General features: G+C 30.8%; 3 protein-coding genes across 6 annotated transcripts; 2 read left to right on the top strand and 1 right to left on the bottom strand.

The window, feature by feature from the left end:
• The first annotated feature begins 891 nt into the window (after positions 1 to 891).
• LOC123206753 lies at positions 892 to 1,895 on the top strand. Its single transcript, XM_044623978.1, has 2 exons — positions 892 to 1,707; positions 1,788 to 1,895. Exons 1-2 carry the CDS (start codon positions 1,024 to 1,026, stop codon positions 1,893 to 1,895), a joined length of 792 nt encoding a protein of 263 aa, XP_044479913.1. The 5' UTR covers positions 892 to 1,023.
• Positions 1,896 to 8,136: 6,241 nt separating this feature from the next.
• Positions 8,137 to 14,538, top strand: LOC123206740 (nicotinamide adenine dinucleotide transporter 2, mitochondrial-like). Of its 4 annotated transcripts, none has more exons than XR_006500113.1 (10): positions 8,146 to 8,413; positions 8,544 to 8,639; positions 9,268 to 9,374; positions 10,167 to 10,215; positions 10,366 to 10,478; positions 11,647 to 11,741; positions 12,349 to 12,437; positions 12,550 to 12,644; positions 12,791 to 13,250; positions 14,038 to 14,538. XR_006500113.1 is itself a non-coding variant. In XM_044623966.1 (9 exons), exons 1-8 carry the CDS (start codon positions 8,335 to 8,337, stop codon positions 12,720 to 12,722), a joined length of 801 nt encoding a protein of 266 aa, XP_044479901.1. In that variant the 5' UTR covers positions 8,137 to 8,334; the 3' UTR covers positions 12,723 to 12,726; positions 12,791 to 12,929. The 4 variants fall into 4 exon arrangements, 2 of the variants coding, with proteins under 2 accessions (XP_044479901.1, XP_044479900.1); XR_006500114.1 differs by having other exon boundaries at positions 8,147 to 8,413; positions 14,214 to 14,538; XM_044623966.1 differs by lacking the exon at positions 14,038 to 14,538 and having other exon boundaries at positions 8,137 to 8,413; positions 12,550 to 12,726; positions 12,791 to 12,929.
• A 1,100-nt stretch (positions 14,539 to 15,638) lies between these two features.
• Positions 15,639 to 16,435, bottom strand: LOC123206762. The gene has a single exon (XM_044623990.1). The coding sequence runs from the start codon at positions 16,210 to 16,212 to the stop codon at positions 15,733 to 15,735; it is 480 nt and encodes a 159-aa protein (XP_044479925.1). The 5' UTR covers positions 16,213 to 16,435; the 3' UTR covers positions 15,639 to 15,732.
• Positions 16,436 to 20,750: the final 4,315 nt, after the last annotated feature.

Raw genomic sequence — 20,750 nt, 5'->3', positions numbered from 1 at the left:
CAAAATTCCGTGGAATGTGTTTTGCTTTATTGGATATATATATATGCATGTGTTTTCAATTTTTCCCCAGTAATGTTTTTGCTTGCTTGCATCCATATTTCCCACCAAATTGTTTAGTTGCTTGGTTCGGGTAATTTTCTGGTTCAGCGAAAAATCCATCAAATAGTTTCATCGGATATCGATACTTACAACATAATGGCAGGAAGACAGGTTAGGTTTCGTTATAATAAATGTAATAATATATATTTTCAGAGTTTTTTTCTTGTGGCTTAGATTAATTATATGATCAACGATTTTTTTTTCCTGTGGGTTAGAATATGTAGTTTTAGCATAATGTAGCAATATTTGTCCTTTTTCATATATAAAACATTTAGCAATTTACTTATTTTGTGGGTCAGATTATGTAGTTTAGCATAATTTACAGTTAATTTAAAATGTTAATTTGTGGGTCCCATGAGAATTTTTAATTATACTAATAAAAAACTATAAAGGGTGGCGTTGTTTAATTTCAATTGTTTAATATCCACATGAGAATTTTTAATTGTTTAGAATTAAAATAATACAAATAAAAAACTATAAAGGAGTTAGAATCATTGCATGTGGAACGTCCAGGGAAGCCAATTCCATTCTAATTTATTTTTATTTTTAACATTAGAAATTTTAAATTATTATTAATTTATTGGTTATATCTTTCTAGCTATATAGTTCATGCATATTTGATTATTGTAGTGATTTGGAGAAATTGTGTTATGTTAAATCTGTGCAAATTCTAATTTATGAATTTGGTAAGATATTCGTTTTTGTATTTTTAGGGCATCTCTTCTCAGCTCTCTAGTTGTAAGAACAAACATACCACTAAAGTAGGGAATATCCCATCCATCACAACGTGGTTAATTTAATAATAATCATTCAGTTTCCTTCAGTAGTGTAATTTAATGAATTAATATATATTTTTAGGCATTTGCAATCAACTATCAAGAGGGGGCTTACAGATTCCACGATGCATACCAATTCCGTGTGCACATGTCGCTTCGAACAAAAATGGACACTTTGACTGTAATTAGGAATAAACTAACATTTAGTCAAAGAGCCATTTTCCGCACAACATGTTTTGGACATTTATTAGATTTGGTGGAGCCACGGTTCAGTGCCGTTTTTATTCAAGCAATGTTGCTACGTATGATCAATCGTGGGAACCCAGATAGAGAAATGTGGTTTAGAATAAATGGGGTTGAATTCCGATTCAGCCCTGTTGAGTTTGCACTCGTCACTGGTTTAATTTTCGGGGAGGACATGGACGTGTCCAGTTACGTTGATTGCACGGATACCCCTCGATTAAGAGAGCAATACTTCCCGAACATTCACAGGTTGTTATCTCATGGGGAGATCGAAGAAGCATTCGACAATGAAGTTTGGGGGGACAATGATGATGATGCAGTGAAGTTTGCAGTCTTGTATTGCGCATTTACTGGATTATTAGGGGCGGACAACAGAAACAAAGTACCTGATCATTTTTTGCATTTAACAAATAATTTAGATGCATTTAGTCGATATCCATGGGGAACACTGACATGGAATAAAACATTCGACTCGATACGGAAAGGTATACATAAGAAATATCAATATTGTGTTGACCATTACCCGCCGTACACAAGTCCGCTCCCACTTCTCAGTTACAGTATTTTGGGATACCCGATTGCTTTTCAAGTAAGTATAATATAATAGATAAAGTTTACATACTTAATGCCTATTATCAATACTAATAATTTTTGTTGTACATTGTGTAGTATTGGATTTATGAGACGATTCAGAATCTATCGCCTTATATCCGTATGGAAGCAAATGATCGAATCCCTCGTATCCTAAAATGGAAAACAATTGTACTACCTTCATAGGATGACATATTGATACTTTGGGACACTTCTCCGGTATGTTGCTCATTTATATTTTATTATTTTGTTTTGTATTTCAAAAATCATGAAAAATTTCTTTCATGTTGTAGGAGGAGATTACAACTGCATTATATCTGACCGAGATTGAGCGTTACTCTGAGTGGTATATTCGAGCCTTGGAGTTTATGGGAGAACACGCACCATCTATGCATTCAGATGATGATGATGCCATCCAGTCGAACGCTCCTGCTGCCTTTCAGACAGTCCCTACAGGGTCTTCTATGTCTTCAACTGCTTCCAGGCGAAGACCGTCATCACGAGGTGCCAGACCCATGGTTCCTAGGACGTCTCCTATTGCACGTACATCCCCTCCACAGGGGTCATCCTCCCGAGGGTCATATAGGGCCACACCTAATGTACCTGCTTCCCCACCACGAGGGTCCACTTCACGCGCCTCCCATTCTCGTGAGCATCCGGTACACGAGCCTGCAAGACACTCGGTCCATGGGACATCATACAGTGGTGTTTCATACGACCGTCTTCAACAAATATTAATGGAACATGAAAGAGGCATCAACTCTCAGATGCAACAACAATTGGACCAACACGGTGCAATGATGCGCGCGGAGTGGGAGCGACAGTCGGCATCGTTTCGTGAGGATATGCAGTCGTATTGGCAACAACAAGCATCGACGTTTCGGGGGGAGATGTAGGACCAATGGCAACAACAACAATCGACATTTCGGGGGGAGTTGCAGGACCAATGGCAACAACAACAATCGACGTTTCGGGGGGAATTGCAGGACCTATGGCAACAACAAACATCGATGTTTCGAGGGGAGTTACAGGACCAATGGCAACAACAACAATCGATGTTTCGGGGGGAGATGCAGGAAAAAATGCAATCATTAAATAATCGAATTACAGGACTTGAGGGTTCTTATGTTCAAGCATCTGAATCAGTACAGGTTATTATCCACCATACTTAATTTTATTTTTCAATTAGTTTTATTATTTAATTTCTTTTTTCAATTGCTTAATTATAAAATTATGATAAACATTATTTTTTTTTTCTTTTTTCCAGTTAGACGAATCATCCGACGAGGAAGTCCAACAACAAATTCAGGACCGACCAACAACTGCTCAGAAGCCGACAATAACTAAAAAAGTGTCAGCTTTCGGTCGTGTACTGCGAAAAGGGAAACAGTTGGTCAGTCCATTCACAAATCCAGTAAAGGAAAAAAAGAACAAACAACCAGTAATTAAGGGTATTGATTTTGACCCCAAGTTGGCTGGGTCCTATTCAGAGTTCACAATATGGTATGATCAAGCGTCTGATAATGACAGTCGACGCGTCTTCCTCAGGGGACCAGCCGGAACGACCGCCCGTATGCCCAAACCATGGTGGACCCAAATTGTAACACTAGGGCAATGGTTGGAAAACACGGTATGTACCCTTCCTTTGTATTTGTTTCTATTATTTATCATGTTCAAAGTATGATGTGATTAATCTATGAACACAGCATATTGAAGCTTTTATGGGTATACTTCGTAAATCTTATCCGGACGGTAACTGGACTACTGTTTCCACCCAATTTGTTGCACTTCTCCCTCAGTGTTACAGTGAGTTTAAACAATTGGGTGCAAATATGGAGTGACCTACGTTTTTTCTAGATCAAATCAATGGAATCTCGCTTCGGACAAAAGAATTCTTTCGCCCATGGAGTAGTGTTGACAAGGTGGTGTACAACTGTAAGTTGTTTACGGTAAGATTGATTATTGATACTTATTTCATCTTCATTGGTCGACAGGTATTCTTTCCGATCAACTTCGACAACCAACATTGGGTGTGTGGCGTATTGGATATAAATGAATGGAGGATGTATATATACGACTCTGCCCAATATACTGAAAGCATAGAGAAGGTGAAGAAGTTATTGATGTCATTTAGGACACTAACACACCTAATGAAGGCGAGTAACTTCTATATATCAAAGGGAATTCCATCACCAGATCCTCTACCGACATTACAATATAGGTGTGTTCGTGATGTCCCAAAACAGGATGTTGGAAGTGGAGACTGTGGCATTATTTTACTCATGTTTATGGAATACCTTGCCCGAGATCACCCATTTAATTTTACATCAGCACATTCCAAGAGGTTAAGAAAACGCGTGGCTACAACCATATTCCAAGGAAGGGCCCTCAGTAAGTATTAACTGTTTATGAGTTTATTTGTATGTCAGCAAAGTTTACTAAATTGATTGTTTTTATTCAATTCAATTGGAATGTGACAATGCAGGTTTCGAGGATTTCTAAACAGGCATGGATGGACGGGCATGCATACGAATTGGATGTCATTTTATTATGGCTTGAAAGATGTATTTTATTATTGATTGAAAGGTGTATTTTATTATTTTTTGAATGATGTCATTTTTTATTGTTTGTATGGTGTATTTGACACATTGTTTTATTGAAACACGGTATGGGCTGCATTGAAAAATAATAAATCAAATTGTTTTATTAATTTTACTATTCTTCTTATATAAAAATATTAATTAACTGCCAAAATCCTAATAATTTTGTTTGTCAATTTGATTTTAGGTCAATTTTGATCCACCTTTAAAAACAATCCTCTTTAGCTATTATATTGGCAGCATTTCAATAATATTTAACATATTGATAATAGTATAAGTACGAATATAAATAATATTAATAATATATTTTATAATAATAATATATAATATAATATATTATATTCTAATAATATATATAATAATATATAAAATTAATATAATAATATATAAAATATATTTTATGTATAATATAATATAATATATATATTAATATAAAGGGTTGGCGGTATATATAAAATATATTATAATATAATTTTAATATATTATATTATATAACATATTATATATTAATATAAATTATAATTGTATTATAATATTATATAAATTATATATATAAAATAAACTAATAAGGGTTTCCACCAACCCTGGCAATAATATATACATATATTATATTATATATAATATATTAATATTATTAATAATATATATAATATATTATAATATATAATAATATATTAATATATATTTTATTATATATATAATATATAATATTATAATATGTTATATATTATAATATTATATATATATATATATAATATATATATATTAATAATATAATATTATTGATTATAATATTATATAATATATATATATATATATAATATTTTATATATAATATATAATATATAATATTATATATAATATATTATTTATTATATATTATATATATAATATATTATTTATTAAAGATAATATAATATATTATATATAATATATATTAAATATAATATATAATATATATTAAATATAATATATTATATATATTAAATATAATATATTATATATATTAATATATAATATAATTATATATATATAATATATAATATAATTATATATATTAATATATAATATAATTATATATAATTATTTAATTATATATATATAAGTCATGGGTTGGCGGAATCGCCAACCTTTGGCGTACGCCAAGGGTTGGCGATTCTGCCAACCCTGGCAAAAAAATATATTAATATAATATTATATATATTATATTAATATATATAATATTATATATTATAATATATAATTATTAATACTAGAATATCTTTAATATTATAATAATATATTTTAATATTAATATACTATTATAATAAAATAATAATTATAATAATATAAATAATATATTATTATAATATTCTAATTGAAATATAATATAATATATCATATATTAATATAAATATATAATATAATTATATATATATAAAATTAAAAAATTTTATATATATATATGAATCATGCTTTGCTTTATAAAGGGTGGGCCCACCCTACATTAATGCTGCAGGCCAATTTCCCCTTCTCGCCAACCCAGACTCCTTTTACATATATTTTATAAAATATAAAATTATATTATAATATAATATTATATATTATATATATAATATATATAACTAGGGGTTGGCGATGCCGCTAACCCCTGGTAATAATTATATATAATATATTTTATATATATTATATTATATATGTAATATTATATTATAATAATATTATTTAAATTATAATATATTATATTAATATATTATTATATGATAATATTATAGTATATAATATATTATAATATATAATTATATAATATAATTATAATATTTTAATTAAAATATTATATAATATATCATATATTAATATATAATATAAATATATATAAAAAATTAAATAATTATATATATATAAAAATCATGTTTTGCTTTATAAAAGGTGGGCCCACCCTACATTAATGCTACAGGCGAATTTCCCTTATCGCCAACCCAGACTGCTTTTACATATATTTTATAAAATATAAAATTATATTATAATATAATATTTATAATTATATAAATTTTATTATATAAAATATGTAATATATTATAATAATATATAATTATAAAATATATAATATTATATATAATATAATATATTTTATATATTATATAATATTATATTATAAAATATTATAATAATATTAAAAATTAATTATATAAATTATAATATTTTATATATTATATTATATATAATAATATTATATTAATATATAATTATAATATTATTATTATATATATAATATATATTTCCAGCCAGGGGTTGGCGATGCCGCCAACCCCTGTAATAATTATATATAATATATTTTATATTATATATGTAATATTATATTATAAAATATTATAATTTAATTATATAAATTATAATATATTATAATATTATAGTATATAATATATTATATTAATATAATAATATTATTTAATATTATATACATATATTAAGGGTTGGCGTTACACAGCAACTTTCATGCCAACTTTTTTTTTTTTTAAAGTTAAATGCCCAGTTTTTTTTGTTTCACTTAAATCCTTAAATATCAATTTTTTTCTTTTTCAAGTTAAATACTGTTACATGATCATCTTACATGGTCATTTCTTCGATGGTCATTTTTTCTCTTGTAGATTGCTCTTTTTTTTCCCTTTTTTTTTTTTTTAAAATCCTTACTTTGAAGAATTCTTAATTTGAAGAATTTGGTTGTTTCCTTCCTGTTTTTGTTTTTGAAGATGAGGGAGAAGAGAAAGTGATTTCTTTATAACTTTGGAAGAAGAGGAAGAAGAGAAAAAAAAGTTGCAGAGAAGAGGAGAGAGAATTTATGCATGAAAAATTGAAGAGGGGTATTTTGGGGAAGGTGAGTACTGTTGTGGTATATTTGTGAAAGTTTTAGGATATGTGGCAATTTTGTATACACGGAATAAAAAAGTGCTAAAAATTTCAATTTCCCTTATAAATATCTTGCTCCGTTTACAACGTATTATATGAAACAAGAATACTCGGAAAGAATTAAGAAACAACCCAAATTTTGAGGACTTAATGGAGGAATACATTTAACTTAAATGGTAGCTTTTTCAAGTTTCTATTTTTTAACTTTAAAAAATTTTTTTACTCACGTATAAATTGTCAAAATTAATCAAATTTGTTAGGTGAAATTTTTTTCTTAAAACCCTAAAAACTAACAATTTTTATTTGACATCAAATTTTAAAAAATAATATTTCTCTCTTAGAGTTTACTCTTTAATTTTTCACCACTCCTTTGGCAATCTTTTCCTCCCAACACTTCCTCTCCCTCCAGTGGTTGTCTTTCTCTCCTCATCTCTCCCTTCAACAATCCATCCAAGCTAAGAAGACAATGATATCATCTTCATCTAGGCTTTTTGTTTTCTTGACTTGGATAAATTGTTGGAGAGAGAGCTGAGGAGAGAGAGACTGTTGTTGATGGGAGAAAAAATGTTGAGAGAGAGAAATTGCTAGAGGTGGTATTAGATGAACAGTTAGAAATTGAAGAGAAAAACCTTAGAGAGAAAATGTTATTTTTTAAACTTTTTTAATGAAAGAAATTATGAGTTTTTAGAGTTTAGAGGAGAAAAAAGAGACAAAATTTTAGTTTATTTTTAAAATTATAAGTAAAATAATGATTTTACCATTAAAAATAATAGACTTAATAATTTATGGGTAGGTAAAAGGATTTTTTAAAATTAAAGGGTAGAAACTTGAAATACAACAACATTTGGGTGGGAACAAAGAATCAACGATAAAGAGTTTCCTAAGCTGTGCCCACTCATGTTTCAAGTCCATCAAACAAGCTAACGCTATTCTCTTCTCATTCAATGTAACTTGAACAAGTCAAATGTAACCCAGATCCCGCTTAAATTCCAAGCACAGACGCACTTTTTTCTTTTTTTTTTTAATACAAACAATATAAATATTTTCTGCATATATACATATATATATGATGCAAGCGTATATATAGTTATATGCGTTATAGATAGATATATCTCTGCTTTGCTTTAGAATTGTTGAAGATGAGTGGAGCTGGGGAATCGTTTCATTCTCCAACAACTAGGGACCTATTGGCCGACGCTGTTGCTGGAGCTTCAGCTGGTTTGTATTGTTACTTTTTTGTTTTTTACTGTTTTCTTGGGGGTGTGGTTAGGTTTGAATTTTGTGCAAAAGTTTGAGAATTTGGTGTTCAGTTTGAGGGTTACCATCTTTATTGTTGTTGTTCTTTTAGGCGCAATTGCAGCGATTTTTGTGTGCCCTTTGGATGTGATCAAGACGAGATTACAAGTACATGGTCTCCCTCAAGGTTCACAGACCAGTCGTAGAGGTTAATTCTTTAAAGCCTTTTGGATATTTCTTTGGTGCTAGTTGTTGTGCTGTATTTTTTGGCTTTAATTTAGTTCAAGTAGAATAGGGAGTTTGAAATTTGGGGTTAAGGGTTTTGCAGTTTTTAACGAAAATAAGTCGAGTGAAATTACTAAACTTGTTCTGCTTGCTAGTTGGATTCTGAAGAGGAAGAAATGATGTTTGTAAAATGATTTGGAATCTTGATATATTGGTCATGGAGTTTGAAATGAATCAGTTCCTCAAATCTAGAAATGTGGACATGGTGATGTTTGTGCATTTAGTAGGATCAATAAGATGAGTGCAGGTTTCTTCATATTTTGGGTAATTGAATGACTGTCCATATGAGTTTTTCTAGACGGAAAATGTTATAATAGTAAGCTGGTAGCAGTTAACTGGGAACCGTGCAGGTCTAGCTACTGGCCATGGGCCTAGTTTTCAGTGTGCTTCTGTCTATGACATAGTATTTCTATCAATGCTACATGTGGTGCTTTTTCCTTCTGAAGAAATATGCATTGCCGATACTTTGGATGCAAATTTTTATTCCTGATTGTAGGTGTTATCAGGAATTTCTATTCTTATTGGTGCTCTTTTTTTTCCTCATCACTCAGGTAGTGTCATTATTACAAGTCTACAGCACATATTAAAGAATGAAGGCTTCAAGGGAATGTATCATGGCCTCTCGCCAACGATACTGGCATTACTTCCAAATTGGGCTGTGAGTGCTACTTTCAGTGATTTGTTTGCAGAAGAAAAAAAAAGTACTTGAAACCCCTTCTGCATTGTTGAAAGACAAACCTTATTAAAATGATTAGATTGTTATGCTAATTTTTTGTTTATTTAATCCATGCCAAGGTTCTCTTTTAATCGCTAGGGGCCAAGAATGTGACCATTTCCATGATGTGTGACTCAACTGTGTTTACCTAAATCAATCTTACCCCACTCTTTCTTCTTTTATCGAATATTTTAGAGCAATGCTTTCTTGAAGAAATCTGGTTTATTTCCTTAGTAATTAGTTAAAAAGGACATTCAAGTGTTTTAGATACCTATTTATATCTATCAGTTAAAGCTGCAAGTTCCGAAAAGATACTTAATAACCTCCCTTTTTCTCCATCAAAAGCAGGCTTTCAACCAATTTTTTCAACAATTTGTAAGAGGGGCTGTGGCTTTTTAGAATCAAGATTGCCTTTCCTAGTCATTGGAAATGTTTTTATTAGGTTGTTTACAGATAACTCCCAAGTAACCGCTGTGTAAGCCAACTTTCGTTTGAAAAGTTTTGGAATTTCATTGGCATGTTCCATTCCATGTTGCTTGGGGAATTGGTTACCGATTCAGGCATCAGCTTTATAGACTATTTAATTTAACCTCTCATGTAATACACACACACACACGTGTGTGTTCTATATATATATATATATATAGAGTCAGTTAGTTAGTTAGCCAAGATTTGAAATATTATTATGTATCTTAGAATTTTGCCAAGTTACAGCAGTGATTGTTTTATATGTAGGTATACTTCACAGTTTACGGGCAACTTAAAGGCCTACTCCATTCACATGGTTGGTTATTATTATTTTTTAACTTGGCAAAATATGTGTTTCTTTATTTGAATTCTTAAAGAAATGTTTTTTTGTTGTTTGGATCAAGTTATCTCTGAGCTAAGCTGATTGTTGAGCATTGTTAAATTTGATTCCATTGACCTGTTATAGGGGATAGCAATAATCGGCTCACACTAGGAAACAATATGATAGCTGCTGCTGGTGCTGGGGCTGCCACAGCCATCACGACAAATCCATTGTGGGTTGTTAAGACCAGACTCCAAGTAAGTGCATTCTCATTTGTTTGCAATATCATTATTTATATAAAGCTATGACATCAGTTCTTGAGTTTATAATGAACTATTTTGCATGCAAGATTTTGAATATTTAATTCTAAGGTTTGATATAGCTGTGTATAAGATTTTTTAAGAAGATTACCACTTGGTTATTGTTATTGGAGTATGTTTCTTTGTTTCAACAGAACATTCTTCTCATTGTCACTGTCTTTCTGCACATTTGAACCAGGATTTTTAAATTGCAAAGGTAGGGGTTCGGATGATCAAACTCCGTATTAATGATTTTACAGATTTAGTTTAAGAGGCATTCATTTTGGACCATATTATGTATTCTTCCTTGAAGCAAATATGAAGAGAGATTAGATGCAGTCAGAAAAAATAATTTAAACTTGTTTATACACTTCTATTCGGGCTATAGATTTTCTCTCCATGTTATACCTCCTATCTGTTTTCAATCTTAAAATTAGAAATCTATTACACACAAATTAACACGCATGAATAGATAATCAACTTGGGTAATAATATTGTATCACTGAATAATGTTTGAATCAATGTTTTTGGAGCCCAACCAGAACCGGTTAGTTTTATAAAAATAATACTCAAAATAATTTTGTATAATTTATTATTAAATATATAATCTGAATTATTTTATTATTAAAATAAACTTAGTTTGATGATATATATAATCAAAATTGATTGATGATGTCTTAGGTTCAAGTTTTAACAATAAATTTAAAAAAAAAAAAAGTGATTTTTTATGCTAACCCGGTCAAACCGGGGTTTTTAGCTAGTTTAATCCGGTTTAACTCCAAAAAGGTTATCGGAACTGTTTTTGCTGATGGTTGATGGCCCAACATCCAGTTTTTAGAACCATGTTTGAATAACCTCCAAAAACTGAGCAATTCTCAAACTACCTAGAAGATGCTTCAGTATACTAGAACCTAGTTCTAAATAATGTAGCTTTTGACACATCAAAGTTTCATTTTCTTTTTTCCGTCTTTTTATTTGTATAGGAGATACAGTGTGTTTCTTGGAATTATATCATGCCATAAACTTCAACTGTTTTTTTTCCTGCTTGTGTTGGATGGAATATTTCACATTTATACAATTATTGTTGTCCCAGCTGAGGCATTCATGCACTTTTCATCTCTTCTAGACTCAGGGAACGAGGCCGGATATAGTTCCATACAAAAGCATACTTTCTGCTTTGAGAAGGATTACACACGAAGAAGGGATTTGTGGTTTGTATAGGTGAGTATTTTAGTCTCTAATTGCAAAGCCCAGAAAAATTTCCTCCTCTGGATCTAACCTGGCAAAGCATTGAGATAAGAAATTGGTTATTGCTTCAGTTCACTGGTCATTCTCTCTTGGAAACTTTGCTATTACAATTCTAGTTTGACATAACTATTTGGGATAATAACATTTGAAGGTAGCAAATTATCATATTTTTTGTATTGAATGGATCAAACTTTGTTTTTTCTTTTATTGAAGGTATTGACTTTGATTTTCCTATGGAAGCAACCGAACTTTCAAATTTTCCTATAGAGGACCAAACTTTTAGTGTTTTTTATTGAAGACACTAAACATAACTAGGATTATTTGTTTTGTTTTGTTTTGTTTTGGAAGCAAAGTGATTAGTTTAGTATTTTCAATAAAAAATAGTGAATGCTTGGTCCCTTCAATAGAAAATCTAAACTTTAGTTCATTTAATTAAAAAAAAAAGGTATGGCTCTTCAATTGAAAAAGGTGATAGTTCGATACCTTCATACGTTCTTATCTCTAATTATTTTCTTTTATCATCCCCTGTCCTCTTTCAATACTTTTGGTTTCTTGATGTTATTTTAATGGTCTGAAACAGTGGTATTCTGCCTTCATTGGCTGGGATTAGTCATGTTGCTATTCAGTTTCCCACGTATGAGAGAATCAAGTTGTTCATGGCGGAAAAAAGTAATATGATCTTTATCTTCTCATTAGTTCTTGTCTGGGTTGAAGATTTTGAGTATTTCCTTGATGTGTTATATTTAGTTTTTGCTAATCATTTTAATTTTGGAGTCATCAGATGATAAAGAGATTGATAAGCTAAGACCTGGGAGTGTAGCAATTGCCTCCTCAGTTTCCAAAGTACTTGCTTCTGTGATGACTTATCCACATGAGGCATGTTTGGCTAGGCTCTTTTCGCTAATTCACTGGCAGTGGATGGCCAATGGCCTATCTCCCAAGAATATCTCCTGATCAAGTAGATAAATATTCATTATATTTTCTTTTTCCTGCTTATAATGTCTGAATTTCAAATAATCCAGGTTGTCCGTTCAAGGCTGCAAGAGCAAGGGCAGAACAGAAAGGTTGGGATGCAATATGCAGGAGTTGTTGATTGCATCAAGAAGGTTTTCCAAAAGGAGGGTCTTCTGGGTTTTTACCGAGGCTGTGCGACAAACCTATTAAGAACAACTCCATCCACCGTTATTACATTTACCAGTTATGAGATGATAAAAAGGTTCTTGCATCAAGTTCTACCCCTGGATAAAGAGCATTCACAAAAGCATGCTAAACCTGATGGGAACATCGAGCCTTAGCAGAAAAACACAAGAGCTGGGGACATAGAAAATGATGCCACTTTGTGACAATCACAAATCCAATCAAATAAGATTACTCCCTCTATTCCTCTGGGAAACAAGGATCAGCTAACAGCAAGACAGTGATTCATTTTGTTGAAGAAATCTTCCATTAAAAAAAAGTTGAACGGCATAAATCAACTTTAAGGTAAATAAAATGTTTTTTTTTTTTTTCATTTTACTTTATTGATCAGCGTCAGAATCTCCTCTTTGTGCTGTTGTTTGATTTATGTTCTTTTTGGATGTTCTATATAATTTTAAATCATTCGATGTGCAACCAAAATTCATTTTCTCCGAATAATTTCCCTCTTTTGTCATTAGAATATTTCATTTCAATCTGGGGGACATAGGAATCTTATTCACTTCGGTAAAGGTGAATTGATGGAATAATGCGTGGAGATGCATTTTTCACTTTTTTTTCTGGTTGTACAAAGCACTTGAGAAAGACATGTCCAATAGCCACAATTTCATTGTTAAAATATTGTCTACTATATATATATGGTTAGTCATGATGGGCTTTGCAATAACACAGTATCGCTAGTTTGTCATGGTGGGCTTTGCAATAATATAACATTGCTCACACATGGAGTAACTTTGATATGATTTCTAATATTTTGATCTAATACTCTAATTCACTATTAAGATATTATCTATTTTAGATATGATTAAACAAGGTTTTGCTTTTTGGGATTCGTAATTCAAAACATGTTTAAATAGTTTAGAAGTTCATGAATTATTTAATTAGTTTTTGTCTTAGTGTTTTCAAGCAATATAACATGTTTATATATACCCAATATCTCTTTCATATTTTGTTAATATGAGATTTGTTTAGGTATGTTACAATCTTCTTGAAAACCATCACAAAAACTACTGTTGTTTGGCTTTGAAAACAAGATGAAGCTGATGAAAAACTGATTTCTATGGGATAAATGCAGATTTTTTATGCTCAGAAAGAGGGGTATCTGCATAAGTTTTGTGGCTCATCAAGCACTAGATGGCCTAGAATAATGATGGTTTTTGCTTTTCATTCAAATGCCAAAGCAAGCTGATACTTGAATGCTTTTTTCATCTTTGACTTTTTCATGAATCATGTGTTTGGTTGGTCCCGCAGATAACCCAAGTCCCAGTCCAAAGCACTCTTAGAAAATTTTCCACTCCAAGCAAAGCACCCGGCGTCACAATCCCTCGTGCCAACATCTCCCATATCTATATCAACCCAATTTCCTCCATTCAATGAGTTGATTTCACAGGGAAAGATTCGAACGAGACAAGATTCTAGGTAGACTTAAATCACCTTGAATTCTGTAAAGGGTTGTTTGAATTGAAGATGGTATGTGATTTTTCAAAGAAATATGTGATGGGTCTAATCTTGTAACTTGTGTTATAGACCTTTCTAAATACAGTTAAATAAAGGCCAAAGGACTAGTTGACACCAAGTTTAAGCCCGGTCGAAAAAATATACCCATAATGTTTGGAAAATTTAAATACTTATTTATAGATTAACTTATATTATATTTTTCAGTTAAAAGTAAAGATAAAACTGTCATTTTACCTTTTATAGTAAAAAATATATAATTTTATCTAATTTTTTCTCTGAATATTAAAAACTTACAATTCAATCCAATCTTAACTTTGAAAAAGTGACATTTTACTCTCAAACTCTTAAGGTTTTATTCTCCCTGGCAACAAGGATAATGATGGTAACAACCATGACCACCATTCTCCACCCTTCTCTCTACCACTATCAACGGTGTCTCACAACTAATGAAGAAGCATGAATGTGACGAATCGAAGAAAATCGATGCGACCATTCTCCATGAACCAACAACAAAGTTTGGCATGTTTTTCATCGAATCAGCTCTAGACAAAGCTTTAATAGTGCAATTCGTCTTTGATTGAACCCAAATTGATGGAAAACGAAACTGGTGATGAGAAGTCGATGAAAACCTCGTCATTGTTGGAAAAGTCGAATTCATTTTCTTCAATTTGTTGCGTCAATGCTTCTTTATCTGTTGCGAGACATCGTCTGTTGTGGCAAAGAGAGAAGTGAGGGGAATTGTGGTCGTCGCTAGAGAGAATAAAACCCTAAGGAGTTAGGGATAAAATGTCACTTTTTCAAAGTTTAAAGTTGAGTTGAAATGTAAATTTTTAATATCCAGAAGAAAAAAAAGATAAAATTATATATTTTTAATATGAAATATAAAATGATAATTTTACTCTTATCTTTGATGAAAATTAGTTTATGAGTGAATGTTTGAGTTTTTTAAATATCATGAGGGTACTTCTGAGAATGCACTAAAATTTGGGTGGAAACTAGAGCTTTGGCCTTAAATAAATGTAATCGTGGAAACTCTACCGGTTAATTGTCTAATCCAACAGTGTCGTTGTGACAGGTCCACGTAGAGAACAAAAAAATCTCAACTTCATCTTATAATAATCTCCTGTCATATTGAAATTTTTGTTCATCATTTGCATGAGATTTTTCCGTACTGGTTTTCCACTTCCTTGTTGCTTTATTTTATCTTTGGGCAAAGTATAATACAGATAAGAAGCAAAATATATAAAAATTTCACTCAGGGTTAAGATATATCACGAAAGAGCCATGAAAAAATAAAAACAAAATTGATAGATTACTCAGGAATAGAAGCAAGCATTGGCCTCCAAGCTTTCTTAAGCAATCTATGTCTAGACCCAACCCAAACTGGTCTAGACAAGCCCAGTTCACCTCCCAAACCACCCTGCAACTTCCTCATTAACAAAACTTCACTCTTCTCTCTAATCCTCCCATCATTATCATCATCAACATCATCACCAGCCTTGTCGTTGTAATCTTCAAAAGAAGACACAAACAGATCCTTCAAAGTGTTGCTCTGACTCTTCTTCTTCTTCTTCTCTTGCAACATGTCACTTTCAAGATCAACCACAACTTCTTGTTGACTTGTTAGTAGTTTTTGTGAGTGGCGGCTGGTGGTGGTCTTGGTCAGTAACATACGTAGGGTTGTCTTCTTGCGTGGCATCTGCACCAGTGGGCTCGTTCTGGGGCTCCTAGTGGGGCTTTGCACAACCCCACATTGTGTTGCCAGGATCTTGAACTTCTGCAAAGCTGCCATTGAGCGTTGCAAGTTGTGGTGGTGGGTTTCCAGGGAAATCCTGAAGGAGGGTTTTGGAGTTTTGAATCTGTTAAATGAAGATGAAGGGGCTTATAAAGAGCTTTAATTTTTGCTTGCAAAAGAAATAAAGGATCTAAATAGGATTTGCGTGTTGTTTTCTTTTGAGAATTCAAAAGTTGGTGCTTGCTTTGAATGGAATTGGAAAAGGAAAAGCGAGAGAGGAAGAGAGTGAGAATGGTGATACATTTTCCAAGAAAATTTTAGTTTCTAAAATTTAAATGACTAAATCAATGAAAGAGAATCTGATTGCGAATGAGTCTTCATTCTTGTCTTGGTGTTCGTGCAAAGAAAATTCCACATTTGCCTTTATTTGTTCAAAGAATCACAGAAAGGAATTATAAGCAGGGCTAACAGGGCTGGCCCAGGACGGGAAGGCTCATATTTAGGATGTGGGATCGAATTAAATCAAATCAAATCGAGTTTAAATAATAATTAGTTCAAATTAGATTAGATTAAAGTAATTATTTTGAGTTTAAATTTGATTTATTTGAGTTGATGACTAATAATATTAGTGAAAACGAAAATTTGTTTAAAAAAAATAAAAATCATAAGAAGCAAACATTTGCCAACAAGACAAATTACAGCAACACCGAGGTGATATCATCTTGAACTTAATAAATTAATTCTATTTTAGTTTGTATTTGGCTTGATTAAACTAAGCAAGAGTATGAGTTAAAGGCTTTTTAGCTCAAATTCATCCCTAAAGTTAGCTATGACACTTTTTTTTTTTCTCACCTCTCGAAAATAAACACAATCTCAACATGATGATTTGGCACATTTGAGCAATTAAATGTTTAATGTTATATGTTACAAGGATGTATGGATTTCAAAATTTTTGGCAGGCATATATATAAAAAGGGGAATTCAATAAATTTCAAAGCTTAAAGTACAAGGCTTTCTGAAATTCAATTGAATGGCCCACATTGAAATGGACAGGCCTTCCAGTAGCGTTTAGCAAAATGGAATAAATATGAGAGATAGCATCTGGGTCATATCTCGGATAAAATGTCTTATCCCACGTCACTCACCAACAGATTCTGAGAATGTAACCAAACAAAAAAAAAAAAGGACAATTGCAAGGGCTTATATCTTAGTAAATAATTCAACAAAAGATACCACATACAGATGTCTACTACTCCACCGGGCAAATACTAATTTGTATTCATATCTCACTTGTAATTAAAGTTGAACTCGAAATGAGTTTATTCAGATTTGAAACAAACCTAAATCGAATCTGCTCTAAATGAACATGATTTGGGGTTTTAAGCGAAAAATAATTATGAGTTCGAACTTGAATATTGGCTAAGCAAGCCAAGCTTGACTTACTTAAATGAAAAAAAAAAAATTAAATAAGTTATATATGATATAGATCATTATTTGAATAATCTAGAATTTAAAATGAGTTTGAAATATAAGCTTGAAGCGAGTGTGAAATATAAGCCTAAAGTGAGCTCGAAGCCAAGCCTGATAACTGAGCCGGGACAAATATCTCATGTGAACCCGAGTTAATACAAGTCGATCACAAACAATAAAATTATCAAACGAGTCAAATACGGACACATGATTAAGTGAGTTTGACTAGTACAAAATAAGCAAAAAATGAGTCGAGCCCTGTTTAGGCTTAGCTCGGCTTTAAACTCAATTTCAACAATATAGCTAAAACAATTTCTACAAACTTTCAATCTAGTCCCAACTATAAAAAATGGACTGCAAGGTGCCTAGAAATCACATTTAGCCATCACAACCAAATGGTGCCCCTTCTTGGCCAACATTTAAAGTCTCAGGCCCTTTCAATTAGACAACTAAATAAAAACCGGAAAAATACAATCTACTACTACAACTAAAACAAAGAGAAACCTTCTTGCAGCTGAAGCTTGTGTGCACTTTAAACGACATTTATTTCCCAACAATACTGTTTACAATAAACATTAGAGACAAAATGACATTTAATTACAACTCATGATAATATTTAAATAAAATAATATAAATATTGTTTAACTGTTAAAACTAATTATTGATTTTGACAAATATATATAAAGATTTTTTTTTTCAAACTTAACAACTGAGAATCTATTGTTTTATCAAACTTGGGTGGAAAAAAAAATTTTTCCCTACCAAAGATAATTTAAAAAAACACATAATAAAACAATATAATTATAATAATGTTTAAAAGAAGTTTAGGGTATTTTCATAATTTTAGTAAAACATAAGAACAAAGTAGTAATTTTTATTTGTATTAAGCACTAAGGGTAGTTTTGTAAATTAGACTAAAATAGATAAACTAATAATTTATAATAAATCCAAATGGTTTACACTGGTCGAATTAATTAATAAGTGGAAAAATGGACATTTCAAACTTAAAAAGATTGAAAAATTGTTGTTTCATCCAAGTTTGTATGAGAAATAGTCATCTAACCTAAGTTAGAAAGTTGTATATAGTAATCTTTCTAAAAATCTACCATAATTATTTGTAATATATTATTATTTGTAATAAAAAAATTACATGAAGCAAACAAAACTTTAGGGTATTATCAATTAACCAAGTCTTGAGTTTTCATACACCTCACAAGTATTATAATTCTTATGACCACTCTCACAAAAAATTGTAGATTTGGTTGGTTTATCCACAAGTATCGAGTGTTCTTAATCAAATTATTTACCTTCACTTATGAGACGAAATATTAAGAAAATACTGAATAATAACTAAAAACCATTCAACGTTATCACACAAGAGTCCCATGTAATATAACTTACAAAAACCATAAAACTTGGAGGTTCCACAAAAATCTTGGATTTCAACCAATTTTATAAACAAGTTTTGATGATTCCCAATAAGGTAATCTACCGTTACTTATGAGAGGGTAGATGGGGCAAAAAATTGTCTCATAAAATTGTCCATCATTATCCCACACCAAAGGCCTATGTGCTATAATCCACCCAAATTGCAAAAATCTAAGAGTTTTGTATGTTCAAAGATTCTCAATCTATGCATTTGCATTTACTAATGAAAGGGTAAATGAGATGAAGTTGCCTAAAAAATTGTTCAACGTTATCCCACATTTTGAAGCCCATGTGCTACCCATAAATACTAGGGGTTTTGCAAAAACCGTGGATTTTGATATATTTTATCCATATGTTTTGGGGATTCTTTATCAGGTTATTTACCATAACTCGTGAGGGGATAGATGGGTGAAAATGCCTAAAAGATTAGCAAACGTTATCTCATATTCAGGACCAATGTGTTATAACCATAAAAAATGCGAAATTGGGGGGTTTTGCAAAAAAGGAAAAAAGATGTTGATTGGTTTTATCCATATATTTCAAGGATTCTCAATTATGTTATCTATTTTTACTCACAAGAGGTGGATAGGGTGAAAAACTGCTCAAAAACCATCCAAAGTTATTCCATACTAAAGGCCCATGTGTTATATAACCCACAACAATTGTAAAAATTGAAGGTTATGCAAATAATAATAATAATAAATAAGGATTTCAACCTGTTTTATCAATAGGTTTTGGTGATATTTAATCAAATTATTTACCTTTACTCATGAGAAGGTAAATGAGAGAAATAACACTATAAAAATAGTATATTGTTGTTCTAGACTCGGGCACTATGTGTTATAACCCACAAAAACCGCAAAACTAATAGTTTTGAAAAACATTAGTTTTCAATCGGTTTTATCCACAAGTTTTGAGGATTCTTAATCAGGGTATATCCCTTTACTCATTTAAGGGTAGATAAGCTCGCTCAACTTCAATCAAACCAAGCCACAAGATGATGTTATTCAGCTTAGTGAGCTCATGACTTGACTCAAGGACATTATCAATATACTCCTAATAGTTTCAAATATTATATTTACACCTCAAAAGTCTTGTTTCTTGACTCTGAATATAAATGAGTAATTAATAAATATATAAATTATACGATTTAAAGAATATTTTAGAAATTAAAAGGTTTGAATATAATTTTTCGAGTTGAGTTTAAGTCAAAATAAGCTCATCCCACAAGCTTGACCTAACTCTTAGGGGACGTTTGGTTTAGAGTAATATTTGATTAATCCGATGATCTATTTTTTATTATTATTATTAACTTGTTTGATTTAAGTATTAAAAAATTCTTGTCTAATTTAAATTTTCTATTATTAATGGTGATGTGGTAGATAATATAAAAAATAGTTTAATTATTAATTTTACCTTAAGGGGACGTTTGGTTTGGGTAATATTTGATTACTAAAATAGAAAGATTACTTTGAAGATAGATTACTTATAAGATTTCTGGGTATAAATGATTACTATGTTTGATAAAATTTGATAGGTATAAATAATTATTGTGTTTGGTTAAAGGTAATAAAAGATTACTAGTAAATTATTTTACTTAAATGCCCTTGAATATAATTATTTTTAAATATTTTTTATATTATTTGTCATATTAATTAAAAATAAATTTATTTTTATCTCAAAAAATTAATAAATAA

The sequence above is a fragment of the Mangifera indica genome, unplaced genomic scaffold, assembly GCF_011075055.1.
Source record: "Mangifera indica cultivar Alphonso unplaced genomic scaffold, CATAS_Mindica_2.1 Un_0048, whole genome shotgun sequence".
Lineage (NCBI taxonomy): Eukaryota > Viridiplantae > Streptophyta > Magnoliopsida > Sapindales > Anacardiaceae > Mangifera > Mangifera indica.
This window is presented reverse-complemented; position numbering and strand designations above follow the sequence as displayed.